At 47.0% G+C, this 21,764-nt stretch overlaps 2 protein-coding genes across 2 annotated transcripts in view; both read right to left on the bottom strand.

Annotated features, from left to right (window-relative positions):
* Positions 1 to 2,732: 2,732 nt before the first annotated feature.
* On the bottom strand, positions 2,733 to 11,890 carry LOC119951155 (probable G-protein coupled receptor 139). The gene is made up of 2 exons (XM_038774174.1): positions 11,752 to 11,890; positions 2,733 to 4,261 (listed from the first exon to the last, which is right to left on the bottom strand). The coding sequence occupies exons 1-2, from the start codon at positions 11,879 to 11,881 to the stop codon at positions 3,363 to 3,365; spliced, it is 1,029 nt and encodes a 342-aa protein (XP_038630102.1). The 5' UTR covers positions 11,882 to 11,890; the 3' UTR covers positions 2,733 to 3,362.
* LOC119951638 overlaps positions 11,881 to 21,764 on the bottom strand; it is a 33,495-nt gene continuing 23,611 nt past the window's right edge. Inside the window, exon 4 of the mRNA XM_038774818.1 lies at positions 11,881 to 12,136. Coding sequence (XP_038630746.1) covers positions 11,881 to 12,136 — 256 coding nt within the window. The remainder of the gene's footprint in view (positions 12,137 to 21,764) is intronic.

Genomic DNA, 21,764 nt, shown 5'->3' with positions numbered 1-21,764 from the left:
GTACTTCCTCATAAATCGATACCACAAGTCTGTCACTTGTCCACAAGTTTGCACAGCCTTTTAGAGTCACATTGTTATGAGGAAAGGCTGATGGACTTGAGGTTGTTTTCGTTAGAGAGAAGAAGGTTAAGAGGTGACTTAATAAAGGCATACAAAATGATCAGAGGGTTAGATAGGGTGGACAGCGAGAGCCTTCTCCCGCGGATGGAGGTGGCTAGCACGAGGGGACATAGCCTTAAATTGAGGGGTAATAGATATAGGACAGAGGTCAGAGGTGGGTTTTTTACGCAAAGAGTGGTGAGGCCGTGGAATGCCCTACCTGCAACAGTAGTGAACTCGCCAACATTGAGGGCATTTAAAAGTTTATTGGATAAGCATATGGATGATAAGGGCATAGTGTAGGTTAGATGGCCTTTAGTTTTTTTCCATGTCGGTGCAACATCGAGGGCCGAAGGGCCTGTACTGCGCTGTATCGTTCTATGTTCTATGTTGTCGGCCAAATTATCCTTGCAGTAATTGCACATTGTCATTAATCTACCATCCCACTTACACTGACACTTCTTGGATTCAAAATTCCCCCCTGTGGTCACAAACCTCAATCATTAAAGTTGCCTGATATTTCACAAAACAATCATGACAAACCTGAATGCCCCAAATCTCCCTGGGGGCTGCAGCATCCCATCGCTGTCTTTGCAAATGCATTATCAATTCTCCTGAATACTCAGTATCTGACCGTCTCCTGGGTCTCATATGACTACTACCAGTCCAAACAATCGGGCTACAGAATGCCCCACAATCCTGACTTGTGGTTTCCTGATGCTCACTGTGAAGCATTTTAAACTGAGGGCCATTAATCACCACCCTTGTTCTATCATTCCATACATTTAAATCTTTACTGATTACATTCCTGCGCTCATTGCCCTTAGGCTGCCGATGGAGTATCATAATTCCTCTGTTATTGTTCAATTTGACCAGATTTTGAAATTCTGACACAATTTCTTTTGCTCCAGACGCCATGGTTCTCTAATACAATTGTATGTTCACCCACATTTTTTATGATTACTTCTCCTGTGGTTGTATTCGGCAGTTTCACCCACACTTCCTCTCTGTCATCAATTGGTTTTAATATCCTAATTTTTCCTGCATCATCTTAATTTTATTAAATCTTTCCCTGTCATCAGATTCTTATTTCCTGATACTGCAAGTAATTCTCCTAATCTAACTTCAGGTCTAACGTTTCTATTGCCTAATACCCCCTCTATAATGTAATCTCTAACTTCTGTTCTAATATCTTTATTCCTTAAAGCTCCTTCAACAATGTATTTAACACCCTAAACTTCATTTCTTCTGCTAGTAACTTTCTAGCGATGCATCGGCACTAGGACCCTGGTGGAGCTGTGCCGTGTCAATTTCAACCGGTTAGTTTCAAAGTAATTTCCTGCACAAAGCTCTGACTGCTTGGGAGTAAAACTTCTCTTTGTGTTTTGCGAAGACCAATTTAGTGCTGAGCATATTAAATTCCTACCTCATAATATTGATCACATTTCTTGCCTGCCATTTATAACTTCTAATTGATGTGAAACTATTTTATTTATTTATTTTTTAGCAGCCAAGACTATGCCGAGTTGCAACTAATCATTTACAAATCCCAATTTATACATTTTGATTTCATTTTGTGTTTATTTCCTGAGAATTATGTGCTAATTAACTCCCACAACGTTAATCATTATTACTAAGTTTCTAAAGAACTTTCAAATACTTACCCCATTTTCAATCTCACTTTAATACCTCCTAAAATACAACATTTCACAAAACTAGGAACAGAGGATATCACATTCTTATTAAACAGACTCATTCATTCATTGGAGATCTCCATTCAAACAAAATAATTCAAATCATTATACTTTCATTCATCAACACACAAGTGTGTCTCTGGTTCCCCCTAGTGGCCATTCATCTCCCAATTTTGTTTCATTCAAACAACCCATATCTTCCCATAATAAATGTTCGCGTAACCAATTATATTTGTACGGAATTGAACTGTCCGCAAACATTCCATCAGCGGTCTTTTACTGAACTGTTCTGCGACATCACATCAACCCGATAAAGACCTTACCAATTTTAGCCAATTCGAATTGCACAGAATTAAACTGTCCGCAAACATATCATCAGCGGTCTTTTACTGAACTGTTTCAGCGACATCACATCAATCCGTTAAAGACCTTAACCGAATTAAAGTGTAATTTAATAGAACCAATTTTTAATTTTCTACTCACATGCAACTGACTGACCAGGCAACATTCCCTCAGTCACCAACTGAATTGTTACCTCATTCCAACCCTCAGCCGTACCTGCATTGACTGAAATAAATTCTTCTAATCCATCAGACTGACCTTTGATTTCGTCGAGACAATCTTACCTGATCAAATGCGAGTGATTAGACTGTTAGCAGAATACGAGACAGAGGAAAATCGATATGGCAAGTTTTATCTATTCATATCGTGGGCCCATTTCCTTTTTCCCCTTCCGAGAGCAGTCCAATTCTGATTTCGCAGATGAAAGGCAAGCATCTAGAGAAATCCTGATTTCGGTACCAAATGTTAATTCCTGATTATTTTGCTGTCAGTCTGGATTCAATAAAATCTGAGATGGATTTGCAGGTATCATATCATTTAATAATAACTAACTTGCAAGGCTGACTCAATCCATAGGACCTCAGGACACACACACTGTCTTCTGAGAACCCAGGATAAAGAGAACCTCAGAACAAAGGAACACTGGAGATATACTTCAAATTACATCAAGATTCGCATACAAACTTCCCATTGGTCATTTTACACACCTCCTGACCTGGTCAAATATCCTAATTGGCTCACTTATCCTGGGCCTCTTGTTACCCAACATCCTTTTCACCATTCTCTCTACGAGGCTACAATCCCCCAAGCCATGCTTTGCTCATCCCTTTGTTCTCTGCCAGTGAACTAATTACCCTCAGGGTCCTACTGTCCATCATATTCGTTTGCTCACTTCCTCAATCTCACCTCTTCTACCCTGCCCTCCCCACAAACTGGTGCACTCTGGGAATTGTAGTCCCACTTGCCCATCAGGTGATGGATGGAGGATTCATGTCCAATAAGTGTGAAGCAGCGAGATGATGGATAGTTGGACTGGCGAATGGGAGAGGTGAAATGTCAGTGCAGTTGCTTTCCTGTCCAATCAGCGTATGGTACACTGGATGATGGATAGGTCACCTAGCCAATGGAAGGGGAGAGACCCTGTGGTGTGGGTTCCCCTCTACCCTTCTGGAAATGTGAAACAAAATGAGAAAATTCTGGAAACTCTGAGTGATTCAGATCTTCTCATCATTTGATTAATTGAAGAATTGGAGTAAAGGGATATTTCAGCATATTCTTCAAATGCTCCCTGAACTTTGTCTGCGTCACGGCATAAATAGCAGTGTTTGTGCAGCAACTCAGTAGCTGCAGCATGTAGCCCAATTCTTCAACAAAAGCATCCAGATTTGCAGAATGATACGTCAACCACCATATCTGTAAATCTAAAGTAGTAACCATTAATGTTGACCATAACAGGATGAAATTGGCCGAGATAACGAACAGTAAAATGATGGATTTCCTTCGACTCTCCATCTCTGGGTCTCTGGGACTCTGTTCACTGCTGTGAACCCGGAGTCTCCTGCGGGCTCTGCTCATCACTAAAATGTGTCTGGTGGTGAGAACATTGAGCAGCAGAATGAGGACAAATGGGACACATGGGTTTAGAATGTAATGGAGGAACACAATTGTGCCCCAGACCGGAGATAACAGGTCAGCAAATGTGTAATAACAAAACCAGGGGTCATTAATCAGCACATACTGGCCGCTTACCATAAAATACCAGAAAATGTTCTTTAAACAGCTCAGCACAGTCACTGTTCCCAGAACCACAGACGCCGTTTTCTCGCTGCAATATTTACTTTTCAGCTTCTGACAAGCAATGGCCACAAATCGATCAAAAGTGAAAGTGACGGTGAACCAGACAGACCAGTCAGTGGCTGCATAAAGCAGGACAGCGTGGATATTACACACGGGGATGAACTTCAGGAAATGAAACTGTTCATGGAACACAATCGGAATGTGTCTCAATATCAGGTCGAGGATAACGACCAGTAGATCCGCCAATGACATGGCCACCAGGTAATGAGTGACACATTTGGAGAGACCACAGTTTTTGCGGATGAGGATCACAACCGTGACTAAGTTCACTGTAAGGAAGGAAAATAAACAATGAAATTACACATCAGGCTGGTAGCGAAATGACCAGTATGATTGAGGAGTTATTGGTGGCACAGTGGTTAGCACTGTTGCTTCACAGCGCCAGGGACCCGTGTTCGATTCCCGGCTTGAGTCACTGTCTGTGCAGAGTCTGCACGTTCTCCCTGTGTCTGCGTGGGTTTCCTCCGGGTGCTCTGGTTCCCTCCCAGAAGAAAGACATGCATATTAGGTGAATTGGACATTCTGAATTCTCCCTCTGTGTACCCAAACAGACACCGTACTGTGGCGACGAGGGGATTTTCACAGTAACTTCATTGCAGCGTTAATGTAAGCCAACCTGTGACAATAATAAATATTATTATCAATTCCCTGGATATGGAAAAAGTTCCAGGGGATTGAAAAATGCTGACGTAACGCCCTTATTCAAAAAGAGAGGGAGGCAGAAAATACCAAACTATAGACGAGTTAGTTTAACATCTGTCATTGGGAAACTGTTAGAATCCATTATTGAGGAAGTAACAACAGGACATTTAGAAAGTCAAAACCGTCAGAGTCAGCTTGGTTTCATGAAGGGTAAATCATGCTGACTAATTTGCAAGAGCACTTCGAAGATGGAACAAGCAAAGTGGATAATGGGGATGCTGCAGATGGACTACCGGAAGGCGTTTGATAAGGTGCCGCTGAAAAGGTTAATACACAAGATCAAGATTTGATTTAATTTATTATTGTCACATGTATTAGTATGCAGTGAAAAGTATTGTTTCTTGCATGCTGTACAAACAATGCATAACCGTACATAGGGAAGGAAGGAGAGACTGCAGAATATAATGTTACAGTTATAGCAAGGTGTAGAGAAAAGATCAACTTAATAAGAGGTAGGTCCATTCAAAAGTCTGATGGCAGCAGGGTAGAAGCTGTTCTTGGGTCGGTTGGTACGTGACCTCAAACTTTTGTGTCTTTTTCCTGACGGAAGAAGGTGGAAGAGAGTATGTCCGGGGTGCGTGGGGTCCTTAATTTTGCTGGCTGCCTTTCTGAGGCAGCGGGAATTATAGATAGAGTCAATGGATGGGAGGCTGGTTTGCGTGATGGACTGGGCTACATTCACGACCTTTTGTAGTTTCCTGCGGTCTTGGGCAGAGCAGGATCCATACTAAGCTGTGATACAACCAGAGAGAATGCTTTCTATGGTGCATCTGTAGAAGGTGGTGAGGGTCGTAGCTGACATGCCAAATTTCCTTAGTCTTCTGAGAAATCACATGGGATTAGGGGTAATTTATTAGTTTGGATAGAAGACTGGTTAAGCAGCAGTAGGCAGAGAGTCGGCAAGATGGAACTGGTGAGGTACTCTGGATTCGGTCCTCTGGCCCTAACTATTTACAATATATATGACCTGGATGTAGGGATGGAAGGTACTGGAGCCAAATTTGCAGATAGTGCTAAAATAGGTGGGATAGTAAGTTGCAATGAGGAAATAATAAATTTGCAAATGGATATAGATAGGTTAGGTGAGTGGGCCAAGATGTGGCAGATGGAGTTTAACGTAGATAAGTGTGAGGTTATCCATTTTGGTTGTATAAATAGAAAGGAAGCTCATTGGGCACGATTCAATGGAAACATTTTGGAGAGTCATTTCGGGCGGGTTTGGTGGGGGGTTTTGTGTCCGCTGCAATGGCGAGATGGAGACCGCTATTCAATAGCACTTAGTGCAAGAAGCGAGCCCCCACGTGAATCTCAACATGCCTGGCATCCTTGGGGTCTGATTCACCCGACTCCTGCCTCAGCTGCTCACCATTAACCAGGGGAAGCTGCTTTTAGATGTTCCCTCAGCACTCACTCTCTGCCAAGACACGAGGATGGCAGCGCAGAGACCTGCTCCTTGCTCTGGGGATGCCGATCTGACCAGGCTTCTCGATGCCTGTCAGCAGAGAACCAGTCAGCAGGGTCAGCGATGCCGCCTGGGAGGCCGTGGCTGCCAGTGTGGGCACCATGACCAGGAGGACCCACGTCCAATGTCGGAAGAAGACCAATGATCTCTAAGGAGCTGCAAGGGTTACCACCTCTCTCATGGCATCAGTCCCACCTGCCACCCCTCAAATTCCCAAACCCCCCGATCTACCTCCCCAATCCACTGGCTGGTACCTCGTACCCCTCCCAACATCCCTCCCAGTTCCTAATCGCCCTTCAGAAGGTGGTGGTGAGCTGCCTTCTTGAGCCCCTGCAGTCCTTCAGGTGTAGGTGCACCCAATGTGCTGTTAGAGAGGGAGTTCCAGGATGTTTCCCCAGCGACAGTGAGGGTGGTGAGTGACTTGGAGGAGAACCTCCATGTGGTGGGGTTCCCAGGTATCTGCTGCCTTTCCTGACGTTTTTAGTCACAGGTTTGGAAGGTGCTGCCTAAGGAGCCTTGGTGAGTTGCTGCAGTGCACCTTGTAGATGTCACACACACTGCTGTCGCTGTGTGCTGCTGATGGAGTGAATGAAACAAACTACTTGTGGTCCACCATTATTTCTGTCTCTCCCTTGCCAGAAGACTGCTCATCGCTCAGATATAACTCCACAGCGGTCATAGAGAAAGAACAATAACCATAAACAGCATCATCGATCACAGGATGACTAAACGTCTGTACGCCACACTTACCCTTTCCTTTCTTGTCTAAAACATCAAATCTCATTCATGAAGGTCTGGAACTACTGGACAATCTGATCATGGCTTCTCCAAAACTGTCTACCACAGGCCTACCTTCACCGGCCGATATCCCATTGGAATTCATACACTTTCACATCCCGTAAGATTGGCCTTATCAGCAATCTTGCAAATAACACTCTAGCTATTTGCTCACCTTGTAAACTTGACACAGAAATCCGGCACATCGGAGTTACCCTGCAGGACAATGACTAACCTGTTCAGATCAGCGATCACTGTGTACCACCCACCCAAACTCACAAACAGCTGTGACCTTCAGCCCTGAGAAGTGCCTGGTCACCTCAAATTCCCCAGGAATGTGATTGGGAAGTCAATGGAATGTTGGCGTTTATTGCAAGAGGAATGGACTATACAAGTCGGGATTTGCAGCTGCAGAGTGTTGGTGAAGCCACATCTGGAATGCTGCGCACCGGCTTTGCTTTCCTCACTTGGAAAAGATATAAATGGTCAGAGGAGGTTCACTCGACCGATACGTGACATGTGGGGTGGGGAGTGGCAGGGGCTCGGCGGGGGGGGGGGGGGGTGCTGTGGCTGTGGTTACCTTATGAGTAAAGATTGGACAGGTTGGGCCTGTTGTAAGATTGAGAGGTGACCTTATTGAAACATAAGATCCTGAGGGGACTGGACAGGGTGGGTACTTAGAGGATATTTCCCCTGTGGGTGAGGGTAGAGCTTTAAAGGAGGCACAGGTTAAAAATAAGGGGCCTTCCCTTTTAAGGTGGAGATGAGGAGAAACCTTTCCTTTCAGAGGGTCGAGAGTCTTTGGAACTCTCTTCCCCAGAGAGGGTGGAGGCAGAGTCATTGAATATTTTTATGGTCAAGGTATATAGCTTCTTGACTGACAAGAGAGTCATAAGCTTTTTGCTCAGAAGCCCCTAGCACCCAGCAGCACAACCCCTTCACATGCCACCTGCTATAGACCCCCCTGACCCATCAAGCATGCAGCTCACAATGCCCCCTCTTTGTCCCCGGAGGAGAAGGCAGCCCATAATAAGCAGGGAAGGGCCAAGACAGGAGGTGGAGTCCGAGATCTGAGTCCTCACCCCCGATGTGATAAGGGTCCTGGAGATGGCAGGGTTGCCCAAGGAGAGAGCAGTGACCGACAGCGAGGTCAGCCTGTGCCAGAGAAGTGACGATTCACAGCTCCTTCATCCAGATGACCAGTTTCAAGTGACTCGTTCATGTTTCCCAAAATGATCCTTCCCTCTCACTGACCCCATGTCCGTTGTCTCGCAGGGTCACCATACGGTGAGTCATGTACCCTCCCACCCCGCCACCCAGGGGAGCACCTCAGAGGAGAGGTCCAAGGAGATCGCCAGTGAGGCATCACAGTTATCACCCGCACCTTCCACCAGCGCAGATACACACATCTCGATGGGCGGCATTAGTGGGCAGGCTTAGAAGGTACAATCTGGTGAGAACAACACAGTTGCTGATGCCCATCAGGTGGAGGTAGGAGCAGCCAAGGCAGACAGCAGTTGGAGGACTGCTGGGTCCCAGGACTCAGCTGGGTCACAGTCAGATGTTGAGACTCTGGACAAGGTTCTCCCAGAGTCGATACGGGTGATAGGACACGACCGTGACATTCAGGAGACGGTATCAGTGACATTCCAGCGAGCACATAGACGATTGGAGGAGTCCCAAAGCCCTTCAGGTGCAGGATGTGGTGCCGACAATGCGTGGCACCCAGGCCAACACTGCTGGGATGGGGTCTGCAATGGAAAACTTGGAGCACGACATCCACACTTTGAGTAGTGGTTCCCAAGGCATGGCTCAGTCTGTGATGACCATGGCTGAGGGCCTCAACATCATGGCCCACTTGATGAGAACAAAGAAAAGTACAGCACAGGAACAGGCCCTTCGGCCCTCCAAGCCTGTACCGATCACAATGTCTTCACTAAAGAAAAAACCTTCTGCCCTTCCCTAGTCCCTATCCCTCTATTTCCTCCCTATTCATGTACCCATCCGGATACCTCTTAAATGTTGCTAATGTTCCTGCTTCCACCACATCCCCTGGCAAAGCGTTCCAGGCACCCACCACTCTCTGTGTGAAAAACTTACCTCGCACATCTCCCTTAAACTTTCCCCCTCTCACCTTGAACCTGTGCCCCCCTTGTAAATGACACTTCCACCCTTGGAAAAAGCCTCTGATTGTCCACCCTGTCTATGCCTCTCATAATTCTGTCGAAATTGCCCCAATACCAAGTCTAATATGCCCCCCTCCCTGGTTGAATGGTCAACAATTGTATCAAAAAGCCCTCCTGGACACATCTAACAAATTGCTCTCCATCCAAGCCCCTGGCTATAAGGGATTCCCAGTCAATATGGGGAAAGTTAAAGTCACCCAGCACAACTACCCTGTTTTTTTCGCACCTTTTGATTGCACAATGCCATATTGGTTAGCATTGCTGCGTCACAGCTCCAGTGACCCCGGTTCAATTCCGACCTTGGGTGACTGTCTTTGTTGAGTTTGCACACTCTGTCTGCGTGGGTTTCCTCCCGGTGCTCCGGTTTCCTCCCACAGTCCAAATATGTGCAGGTTGGGTGGATTGGCCATGATAAATTGTCCCTTGGTGTCCTAAAGTTCCGTGCAGTAATCCCGGCTCTCAGTTCATCAGGGATGGCCGCCAACACCCTTTTGATAAAATCTGCATCGTCTCAATTTGGTGCATAAACATTCACTTATACCACTGGTGCCCCCGCCTACACCCCACTCACCACAACACAGTTCATAGAACATAGAACAGTACAGCACAGAACAGGCCCTTCGGCCCTCGATGTTGTGCCGAGCCATGATCACCCTACTCAAACCCACGTATTCACCCTATACCCGTAACCCAACAACTCCCCCCCTTAACCTTACTATTAGGACACTATGGGCAATTTAGCATGGCCAATCCACCTAACCCGCACATCTTTGGACTGTGGGAGGAAACCGGAGCACCCGGAGGAAACCCACGCACACACGGGGAGGACGTGCAGACTCCACACAGACAAGTGACCCAGCAGGGAATCGAACCTGGGACCCTGGAGCTGTGAAGCATTTATGCTAACCACCATGCTACCGTGCTGCCCCAGTTATCATAGAATTTACAGTGCAGAAGGAGGCCATTCGGCCCATCGAGTCTGCACCGGCTCTTAGAAAGAGCACCCTACCCAAGGTCAACACCTCCACCCTATCCCCATAACCCAGTAACCCCACCCAACACCAAGGGTAATTTTGGACACCAAGGGCAATTTATCATGGCCAATCCACCTAACCTGCACATCTTTTGGACTGTGGGAGGAAACCGGAGCACCCGGAGGAAACCCACGCACACACGGGGAGGATGTGCAGACTCCGCACAGACAGTGACCCAAGCCGGAATCGAACCTGGGACCCTGGAGCTGTGAAGCGATTGTGCTATCCACAATGCTACCGTGACCCCCCAAGCTTTCAAAATGCTAGTTGCCGTAAATGCCACCCTCTTATTTATCAAGATCATAACTCCTCTCGACCTTGTATGAAAATGTGAGTGGAACGCCAGCCCCACCCACCCTTTCGTCAGTCTTGTCTGAGCCCTGATTCACAAATTTGCCTCCTGCAAGAAGGCTACATCTCCGTTCAAAGTCCTCAAATGAATAAATACCCGGGACCATTAAGTTCCCTAACGTTCCATGTCACCAACCTAGTGGGGGGGCTCCGGACCCTCCCTCCAGTAGAGTCAGGCATATCCTCTCTGTGAGGACCTCCAACTGGGCCCTAACCTACCTTGAATCCAGGCCCACACAAGATAATAATCTTTATTACTGTCACAAGTAGGCTTACATTAACACTGCAATGAAGTTACTGTGAAAATCCCCTATTCGCCACATTCCTGCGCCTGTTCGGGTCACAGAGGGAGAATTCAGAATGTCCAATTCGCCTAACAGCACGTCTTTCGGGAGGAAACCGGAGCACCCGGAGGAAACCCACACAGACACAAGGAGAATGTGCAAATTCCGCACAGACAGTGACCCAAGCTGGGAATTGAACCTGAGGCCCTAGCGTCGTGAGGCAACAGTGCTCACCGCTGTGCTACCGTGCCGCAGCCGATGGAAGCCGCCCCCACCCCTACGTCGGTTCATTCGTAAAGAGATTCTCGTCACCAACATTTTATCTGCCCCCCCCCCCCGCACCTTCCAACCCTCCACCTCGGCTGTCCACCCAATACCCCTCCTCCCCCTTTCCCTCACCCTTCCAAACATCTGCCAACCATTCCTTCCAACTCAAATACTGTGACTCTTAGTCTGGTATTGTTTCTTGGTGTCCCTGATGGCTTTGTGGAGGTCGTATCTCGATTTCTTGTAGAGGTCAGGGTCCCCCCGTCTTGAATTCCTCAAACCTGGACTTCATTGGGGAGTGGACTTCCCCGTTAAACCATGCTTTCCAGTTGGGGAACCCACGTACTACCTTCTGAGGCATGCAGCCATCGACACACTTACTGTTAGAGCACAGGCATACTGTTCAGGCATCAAAGATTGCTGGACATCCAGACAACTAATCATCCTCTCAGACACGGCACATGTTTCTTCGAGGAAGCACTTGAAAGTTCAGGGACCATGAAGTGACCCCCAACCTCCATAAATTCCTCCACCCGCCTTTCAAGGGCATGGCTCACCTCCGGTCCTGACCTGTGGCCGTTGCCCCCCTGGCACCCTTGTGGATTGAGTACGGGGTTAGTGACTGAAGCTGAAGAGACTGAACAGTAATATAGTTCAACATGGTTTACAAATAAATAACTGGATCGAGAGACTTACCGGGGACACCAACAATAGCCAGGATGGGATAGTAACCCATTTGAATGTCCTTCAGTACAATTCTGATCTGATCAGCTAATGTTATTGGATATTCAGGTGGCCTGGGGATCTGTAGCGAAGAAATCGTCATCAATATTCCAATCGAATACTTTCAGATTCTGATCCACTGTTGTAACATTCCAATCTGTTCTCAGATTCTGATCCACTGTTGTAACATTCCAATCTGTTCCCAGATTCTGATCCACTGTTGTAACATTCCAATCTGTTCTCAGATTCTGATCCATTGTTGTAACATTCCAATCTGTTCTCAGATTCTGATCGTTCCTCTCTGTCTCCCTCTAGCTGCTGATCCCTGTTAGTGTCGGAGTTGATGCTGCCGCTGACACTATGGGATAACACATTGAAAGGAGCCCCTTATTAAGAGAAGAGGGAAACCCTCCAGTGACGCAATTAGGATCCACGGAGATTGACATTAATTACAGTCACTGAACAAACAGGTTCAGTTAACCCCTTTCAGTCAAACACTTTTTCTATCACAATAATATGGAACACTTACCGGGTCTGGGTGGGATGATTCAGTGTGGCTGAGGGCAGGAATGGTGGAAATGGCGGAGGGATTGACCATAAACTTTCAATTCTGCTTGGGTATGGGAACGGCGGCAGAGGATGGGAGGTTGTAAATCTCTCACCATGTTTTTAAAAGGTGGGAGGGAGAGACCAAGGAACTATAAACCATTCAAGGTGGAGCGAGCGGGTGAAAAGAGGATTCGGAGACAGTGACCATCTGTCTGGCTTAAATGGGTCGGTGCAGAATGGCCTCCTTCTGCACTGTATGTTCTGTCCAGCGACAGTAACATGTGGAGGCGGTGGCATAGTGGTATTGTCGCTGGGCTAGTAATCCAGAGACCCTGGGTAATGATCTGGGAGCCCGGGGTCGAATCCTACCCTGGCAGGTGGTGAATTTAAACTCAATAAAATATCTGGAATTAAAAGTCTAACAGTGACGACGAAAGCATTGTCGATTGTTGTAAAACATCTGGTTCACTAATGTTCTTTAGGGAAGGAAATCCTTACCACATGTGACTCCAGATCCACAGCAATGTGGTTGACTCTTCAATTCCCTCTAAGTGGCCTAGCAAGCTGCTCAGTTATATTCAACAACAAACCCCATAAAACAGGAATGAAACCGGCTGGACCACCAGCAACGGCCGACACACCGGAAATGACAATGGCAAACCCAGCCCTGCCGACCCTGCAGAGTCCTCCTCACTAACATCTGGGGATTGTGCCAAAGTTGGGAGAACTGTCTCACAGACTAGTTAAGCAGCAGCCTGACAGTCATACTCACAGAATCATACCTCACAGACTATGTCCCAGACACCATCGCCATTCCTGGGTATGTCCTTTCTCACCGGCAGGACAGACCCAGCAGAGGAAAAAGAACAAATAATTTACAATTTACATAGATGATTTGGAGTTGGGGACCAAGGGTAATGTGTCCAAGTTTGTAGACGACACTAAGATGAATGGTAAAGCAAAAAGTGCAGAGAATACCAGAAGTCTGCAGAGGGATTTGGATAGTTTAAGGGTCTGGCAGATGGAATACAATGTTGGCAAATGTGAGGTTATCCATTTTGATAGAAATTACAGCAAAAGGGATTATTATTTAAATTATAAAATATTAAAACACGCTGCTGTGCAGAGAGAACTGGGTGTCCAAGTGCATGAGATGCAAAAAGTTGGTTTACAGGTGCAACAGGTGATTAAGAAGGCAAATGGAGTTTTGTCCTTCATTGCCAGAGGGATGGAGTTTAAGACTAGGGAGGTTATGTTGCAATAAAGTGTTAGTGAGACCACACCTGGAGTATTGTGTTCAATTTTGGTCTCCTCACCTGAGATAGGATGTACTGGCGCTGGAGGGTGTGCAGAGAGATTCACTCGGTTAATCCCAGAGTTGAGGGGGTTGGATTACGAGGAGAAGTGGAGTAGTCTGGGACTGTACTCGTTGGAATTAGAAGGATGCAGGGCGGGGGGGGGATCTTATAGAAACATAAAATTCTGAAGGGAATAGATAGGATAGATGCGGGCAGGTTGTTTCCACTAGCGGGTGAAAGCAGAACTAGGGGGCATAGCCTCAAAATAAGGGGAAGTATGATGTGGAGATTCCGTCATTTGACTGGGGTGAGCACATTAAGAAATCTTACAACACCAGGTTAAAGACCGACAGGTTTGTTTCGAATCACTAGCTTTCGGAATACTGCTCCGTCCTCAGGAGAATCAGGTGTAGGAGCAGTGCTCCGAAAGCTAATGTTTGAAACAAACCTGTTGGAATTTACCTAGGGTTGTCAGACTTCTTACTAAGGCAAAGTAGATTTCGGACTGAGCTGAGGAGGAACTTCTTCACATCAAAGGGTTGTGAATTTATGGAATCCCTGCCCAGTGAAGTAGTTGAGGCTCCTTCATTAAATGTTTTCAAGATAAATATAGGTAGTTTTTTGAAGAATAAAGGGTTATGGTGTTCTGATGGGAAAGTGGAGCTGAGTCCACAAAAGATCAGCCATGATCTCATTGAATGGCGGAGCAGGCTCGAGGGGCCATATGGCCTACTCCTGCTCGTAGTACTTATGTTATTATGTAAAATTGCAGCACAGGAACAGGCCCTTTAGCCCTCCAAACCTGCACCGATCATGCTGCCCATCTGAACTAAAACCCCCACCCTTCCAGGGACCATATATCTCTATTCCCATCCTATTTATGTATTTGTCAAGACGCCCCTTAAAAGTCATTATCGTATCTGCTTCCACTGCCTCCCCCGGCAGCGAGCTGCAAGCTCCCATCACCCTCTGTGTAAAAAAACTTACCTTGTACATCTCCTTTAAACCTTGCTCCTCGCACCTTAAACCTATGCCCCCCCTAGTTGACACTTCCACCCTGGGAGAAAGCTTCTGACTATCCACTCTGTCCATGCCCCTCATAATCTTGTAGACCTCTATCAACCTCTGTAGTTCCAGTGAGAACAAACCAAGTTACGCCAACCTCTCCTCATAGCTAATGCCCTCCATACCAGGCGACACCTGGTAAATCTTTTCTGTACCCTCTCCAAAGCCTCCACATCCTTCTGGTAGTGTGGCGACCCGAATTGAACACTATACTCCAAGTGTGGCCCAACTAAGGTTCTGTAAAGCTGCAACATGATTTGCCAATTTTTATACTCAATGCCCTGGCCGACGAAGGCAAGCGTGCTGTATGCTTTCTTGACTCCCTTCTCCACCTGCATTGCCACTTCCAGTGACCTGTGTACCTGTACACCCAGATCCCTCTGCCTATCAATACGCTGAAGGGTTCTGCCATTTGCTGTATATTTCCCATCTCCCTTCCAAAATGCATTACCTCACATTTATACGGAATAAACTCCATCTGCCATCTCTCCGCCCAAGTCTCCAAACGATCTAAATCCTGCTGTATCCTCTGACGGTCCTCATCGCTATCCGCAATTCCACCAACCTTTGTGTCGTTCACAAACTTACTAATCAGACCAGTTACATTTTCCTCCAAATCGTTTATACATATTCAAACAGCAAAGGTCCCAGCATCGATCCATGAGGAACGCCACTAGTCACAGCCCTCCATTCAGAAACACACCCTTCCATTGTTCACTCTGTTTTCTAGTGGGTATAAATCCTGTCTTGAAGAATCCTCTCCAATAATTTCCCTTCCACTGATGTAAGGCTCACCGGCCTGTAATTATCCTCGCCACCCTTCTTAAACAAAGGAACACCATTGTCTATTCTTCAGTCCTCTGGGATCTCACCTGCAGCCAGTGAGGAGACAAAGATTTATCTCAAGGCCCAGCAATTTCCTCCCTTGCCTCTCAATATTTTGGGGTTGATCACATCTGGCTGGGGTCTTGTCTACCTTCATGTTTTTAACGACCCCCAATACCTCCTCCTTTTTGATCTCAACATGACCCAAACTATCCACACACCCTTCCCCAGACTCATCATCCACCAAGTCCTTCTCTTTGGTGAATACAGATGCAAAGTACTCATTTAATACCTCGCCCATTTCCTCTGGCTCCACATATAGATTCCCCCCGCTGTCCTTGAGTGGATCAACCCTCTCCCTGGCTACCCCCTTGCTCTTTATATATGTACAAAAAGCCTTGAGATTTTCCTTAATCCTGCTGTCCAATGACTTTTCATGACCATTTTTAGCCCTCCTGATTCCTTGCTTAAGTTTCTTTCTACTTTCCTTGTATTCCACACTTGCTTTGTGTGTTCCCAGCCTCCAAGTCTTGCCAAATGCTTCCTTTTTTCTTTTTGACTCGCATCACAATATCTCTCATTATCCAAGGTACTCGAAACTTGCCATACTTATCCTTCATCCTTACAGGAAAGGGCTGGTCCTGAATTCCTACCAACTTACACTTAAAAGCCTCTCACATGCCAGATGTTGATTTGCGTTCAAACATCTGCCCCCAATCTACATTCTTCAGCTCCTGCCTAATATTGTTGTAATTAGCCTTCTCCCAATTAGCACCTTCACCTGAGTACTACACTTATCTTTATCCATCAGTTCCTTAAAGCTTACTGAATTGTGGTCACTGTTCCCGAACTGCTCCCCTATGGAAATAGCGTATTCACCAATAGCAGGTCCAGTATGAAGTTAAAATCCCCCACCACAACAACCCTGTTACTTTTACACCTTTCCAAAATCTGCCTACATATCTGTCCCTCTATCTCCTGCTGGCTGTTGGGCGGCCTACAGTAAACATCCAACATTGTGTCTACACACTTCCTATTCCTGAGCTCTACCATATTGCCTCCTGCATGAGCCCTCTGAGGTGTTCTCCCATAGAACAGTTGTGATATGCTTCTTAACCAGTAGTGCAACTCCCCCACCCCTTTTACATCCCCCTCTATCCCTCCTTAGACATCTGTATCATGGAACGTTAAGCTGCCAAATCCTGTCCTTCCCTTAACCAAGCCTCTGTAATGGGAACAACATCATAGTTCCAAGTACTAAGCCAAGCTCTATGTTCATCTGCCTTACCTGTTATAATTCTCGCATTGAAACAAATGCGTTTCAGACCATCAGTCTCACTGTGTTTAGCAACCACACCCTGCCTGCTCTTCCTTGGAGTCTTACTGGCCTTACTCTCCAATTCACCTTCAGTTAATTCACCTTTGCTTTGGCTCCCACCCCCCACCCCTACCAAAATAGTTTAAATCCTCCCTGTGTAACACTAGCAAACCTCCCAGCCAGGATATTGGTGCCCCTTCAGTTCAGATGCAACTCGTCCTTCTTGTACAGGTCCCACCTGCCCCGGAAGAGACCCCAATTTCTACCTAACTCCCTGAACTGCTGCTGCAGGATCTTGTCACTCTTCCCACCCATATTGTCAGTACCAATATGTACCACAACCTCTGGCTGTTCACCCTCCCCCTTCAGAATGCTTTCTGCCCATTCAGAGACATCCCGGCCCCTGGCACCAGGGAGGCAACATACCATCCTGGAGTCTCTTTCATGCCCACAGAGGCACCGATCTGTACCCCTAACCATAGGGTACCTTATACCTATTGTTCCAGTGATCTTTGTCCCTCCCTGATCAACAACAGAGACAGCCAGGCAGTGGCACAGTGGTATACAGTCGGGAGGGAGTTGCCTTGGGAGACCTCAGCATCGACTCTGGACCTCACGATGTCTCATGGCTTCAGATTAAACATGGACAAGGAAACCTCCTGGCATATTCTCCAATCTACCATTACCACCATGGGGAGGGATTGTCATTGGACTAGGAATCCAGAGACCCAGAATAATGATCTGATGACCTGGGTTCGAATCCCAACACGGCAGGTGGTGGAATTCAAACTCAGTAAAATATCTGGAATTAAAATGTCTAAGATGGCCATGAAACCATTGTCGGAAAAACCCTTCTGTTCACTGACGTCCTTTACGGAAGGAAATCTGCCATCTTTACCTGGTCTGGCCAACATGTGACTCCAGACCCACCAATGTGGTCGATTAGGGATGGGCAATAAATGCTGGCACAGCCTGCGATGAACGAATAAGAAAACAAGCCTGGTTCAATGACGAGTGCAGGAGAGCACGGCAGGAGCAACACCAGCCAAACCGAAAAATGAGGTGTCGACCTGGTGAAGCTACAACACAGGATTGGAACCACAAAATTCCTGTAGTTCAGAGTAAGGCCATTCGGCCCATCGAGTCTGCACCGACCCTCTGAAAGAGCACTGTTCCTACGCCCACTCCCTTGCCCTCTCCCTGTAACCCCATATCTCCACTGAACCTGCACATCTTTGGACTGTGGGAAGAAACCGGAGCACACGGAGGAAACCCATGCAGACACGGGGAGAAAGTGCAAACTCCACACAGACAGTCAGCCAAGACCGGAATTGAACCTGGGTCCCTGGCGCTGTGAGACAGCTGTGCTAACCACTGTTATCACCTTGCTGGCTTCACTACTGTGTGCCAAACATCATAAGCAGCAAGTAATAGACAGAGCTAAGCGATTCCACAATGAATGCATCAGATCCAAGCTCTGTACTCCTGCCACATCCAGCCGTGAATGTTTCTGGATAATTAAACAACTCACTGGAGAAGGAGGCTCCACAAATATCCCCATCCTCAATGATGGAGGAGCCCAGCACATATGTGCAAAAGACAAGGCTGAGGCATGTGTAACAATCTTCAGCCAGAAGTGCTGAGTGGATGATCCATCTCAGTCTCCTCCAGAGGTCCCCAACATCACGGTGGCATTGCGGATAACACAATCGCTTCACAGCTGATGCCAGGTCTTCAGCCAATACGATTCACTCCATGTTTTATCAAGAAACAGCTGAAGGCACTGGACATTGCAAATGCTTTGGGCCCTGGCAATATCCCGGCAGTAGTACTGAAGATTTGCGCTCCAGAACTTGATTCTCCCCTATCCAAGCTGTTCCAGTTCAGCTGCAACACTGACATCTACCCAGCAATGTGGAAAATTGCCCAGGTTTGTCCTGTACACAAGAAACAGGACAAATCCAACCCAGCCAATTACCGCCCTATCAGTCTATTCTCCATCATCAGTGATGGAAGGAGTCATCAACAGCTCTATTAAACGGCACTTGATAAAAGCAAATGACTGCAGATGCTGGAATCTGAAACGAAAGGGAAAATGCTGGAAAATCTCAGCAAGACTGGCAGCATCTGTAGGGAGAGAAAAGCATTAACGTTTCGAGCCTGATGACTCTTTGTCAAAGCTAACAGACAGAGAAAGTGGGAAATATTTATGCTGTGGAGTGAGAATGAAAGATGAGTCATAGCCACAGAAACCCAGGGAAACTGGGTGTTAATGGCCACAGAAACAAAGGGGAAAGAGTGTTAATGGCAGTCCCCAGACAGGACAAAGGATGTGAAAGGCCAAACAGCAGAGAAACTAACATTAGAGGATGAATTGCAGATGTGGGGGGAGAGGAAGGGGGAAGCAATGAGGAGAAAGGGTAAGGAAAGTTGGATAAGATTGTGTTGGGGGGGGGGGGGAGTTAAATATATATTAAGAAAGCCCAGTCCAGCACACGAACCTGCCTCCCATCCATTGATTCCATCTACACCACCCGCTGCCGGGGGAAAGCAGGCAGCATAATCAAGGATCCCTCCCACCCGGCTTACTCACTTTTCCAACTTCTTCCATCGGGCAGGAGATTCAAAAGTCTGAGAACACGGACAAACAGACTCAAAAACAGCTTCTTCCCCACTGTCACCAGACTCCTAAATGACCCTCTTATGGACTGACCTCATTAACACTACACCCATGTCAGCTTCATCCGATGCCAATGCTTATGTACAGTAAGAAGTCTTACAACACCAGGTTAAAGTCCAACAGGTTTGTTTCAAACACGAGCTTTCGGAGCACGGCTCCTTCTTCAGGCCATTCACCTGAAGAAGGAGCCGTGCTCCGAAAGCTCGTGTTTGAAACAAACCTGTTGGACTTTAACCTGGTGTTGTAAGACTTCTTACTGTGCTCACCCCAGTCCAACGCCGGCATCTCCACATCAATGCTTATGTAGTACATTGTATATATTGTGTTGCCCTATTATGTATTCTCATGTATTTTCTTGAATTCTGTTTAATTCCCTTTTCTTCCTATGTACTGAATGATCTGTTGAGCTGCTTGCAGAAAAATACTTTTCACTGTACCTCGGTACACGTGACAATAAACAAATCCAATCCAATCCAGAAAGCAAGAAATGGTAAAAGACAGTGAAAATGAAACGAGATGAAAACAAATGGGTTGAGGTGTGGTAGAGTTAATCATCTGAAGTTGTTGAATTCGATGTTCAGGCCAGAAGGCTGACGCGTGCCTAACTGGAAGATGAGATGTTGTTCCTCCAGTTTGCGTTGAGCTTCACTGGAACATTGCAGCAGGCCAAGGACAGACATGTGGGCCTGGGATGTTAAGCATGGAAGAGGTAAAGGGGCAGGTGTTACACCTTCTGTGATTGCATGGGAAGGTGCCATGAGTGATGGGAGAGGTACTGGGTATGGTGGAGGAGTGGACTAGATTATCTTGGAGGGAACGGTCTCCGTGGAATGCTGACAGAGGGAGTGAAGGGAAGATGTGTTTGGTGGTGGCATCACGCTGGAGTTGGTGAAAACGGCGGAGGATTATGCTTTGCATACAGAGGCTGGTGGGATGAAATGTGAGAACGGGGGGGTCTCTATCCTTGTTCTGGGAGGGAGGTGGTATGCGACGGTAATGGCGCAGGAGATGGACCGCACACTGCTGAGGGCCCTGTCAACAACTGCCGGTGGGAATTCACGGTCGAGGAAGAAGGAACACATTTTCGAAGCACCATTTTGGAAAGTGGCATCTTTGGAACAAATGCGATGGAGGTGAAGGAGCTGAGAGAAAGGGATGGAGTCCTTACAGGGTGTTGGGTGTGAAGAGCTGTAGGCCAGATAGCTGTGGGAGTCAGTGGGCTTGTAGTGGATATTAGTGGATAGTCTATTGCCGGAAATGGAGACAGAAAGATCAAGGAAGGGGAGGGAAGTGTCTGAGATGGACCAGGTGAAAGTGATGGAGGGGTGGAAACTGGAAGCGAAGTTGATCAATGTATCGGTAATGGAGTTGTGGGAGGGGACCGGGGTAAGCCTGGAACAAGAAATATTGCACATAGCCCATAAAAAAGCAGCATAGCTAGGACCCATGCTGGTACTCATTGCTACACCTTTGATTTGGAGAAAATGGGATGAGTTGAAGGAGAAGTTGTTGAGAGATAGAACGAGTTCAGCCAGGCGGAGGAGAGTGATGGTGGATGGAAATTGTCCGGGTCTCTTTTCGAGAAAGAAGCGAAGGGCTCTCAGGCCATCCTGGTGTGGGATGGAGGTGTAGAGGGATCCCACATCCATGGTGAATAGAATGCGGTTAGGGCCCGCGAATTGGAAACTGTCAATATGGCGCAGGGCATCAGAGGAATCCCAGATGTCGGTGGGGAGGGAATGGACCAGAGGAGTGAGGATGGAGTCCAGATAAGAGGAAGTAAGTTCGGTGGGACAGGAGCATGCTGACACAATGGGCCTGCCGGGACAGTCCTTTTTGTGGATTTTGGGAAGTAGATGTAGCCACCAAAGTTGGCCATTCCCTCAATACAAAATGGATGAACGCAAAGCTTGCAGGTTAAAATGGACAATGTTAACAGCACAAGCAGGCTGCACCAAGCCAGTGTGTATTCTGTCTGCTAAGAGAGCAGACAGCACCGAAATGAACATTCCGCATACTAATGAGGAAATCTCCGGGATAGTTAACATAGTAATGGAATGATCCCAGGGACAATGGACACAAATGGGGTAGTGATTGCAACAGTGTATGGGAAACCAGACACCCCGGCACCAGCGAGGTTCGAAAACAAAGCACCTGAAGGCCCGCCCAGTAGCCAAGGAACAGCCTCAGTATTGGGGGGATTCAAACATATCGATTGGGAAGAGACCCAATCGATTCCCAGCAAGAAAAG

Source organism: Scyliorhinus canicula, chromosome 17 (assembly GCF_902713615.1).
Source record: "Scyliorhinus canicula chromosome 17, sScyCan1.1, whole genome shotgun sequence".
In the NCBI taxonomy this organism is placed as follows: domain Eukaryota; kingdom Metazoa; phylum Chordata; class Chondrichthyes; order Carcharhiniformes; family Scyliorhinidae; genus Scyliorhinus; species Scyliorhinus canicula.
The sequence above is the reverse complement of the archived record's forward strand: the minus strand, read 5'-3'. Positions and strand labels throughout refer to the sequence as shown.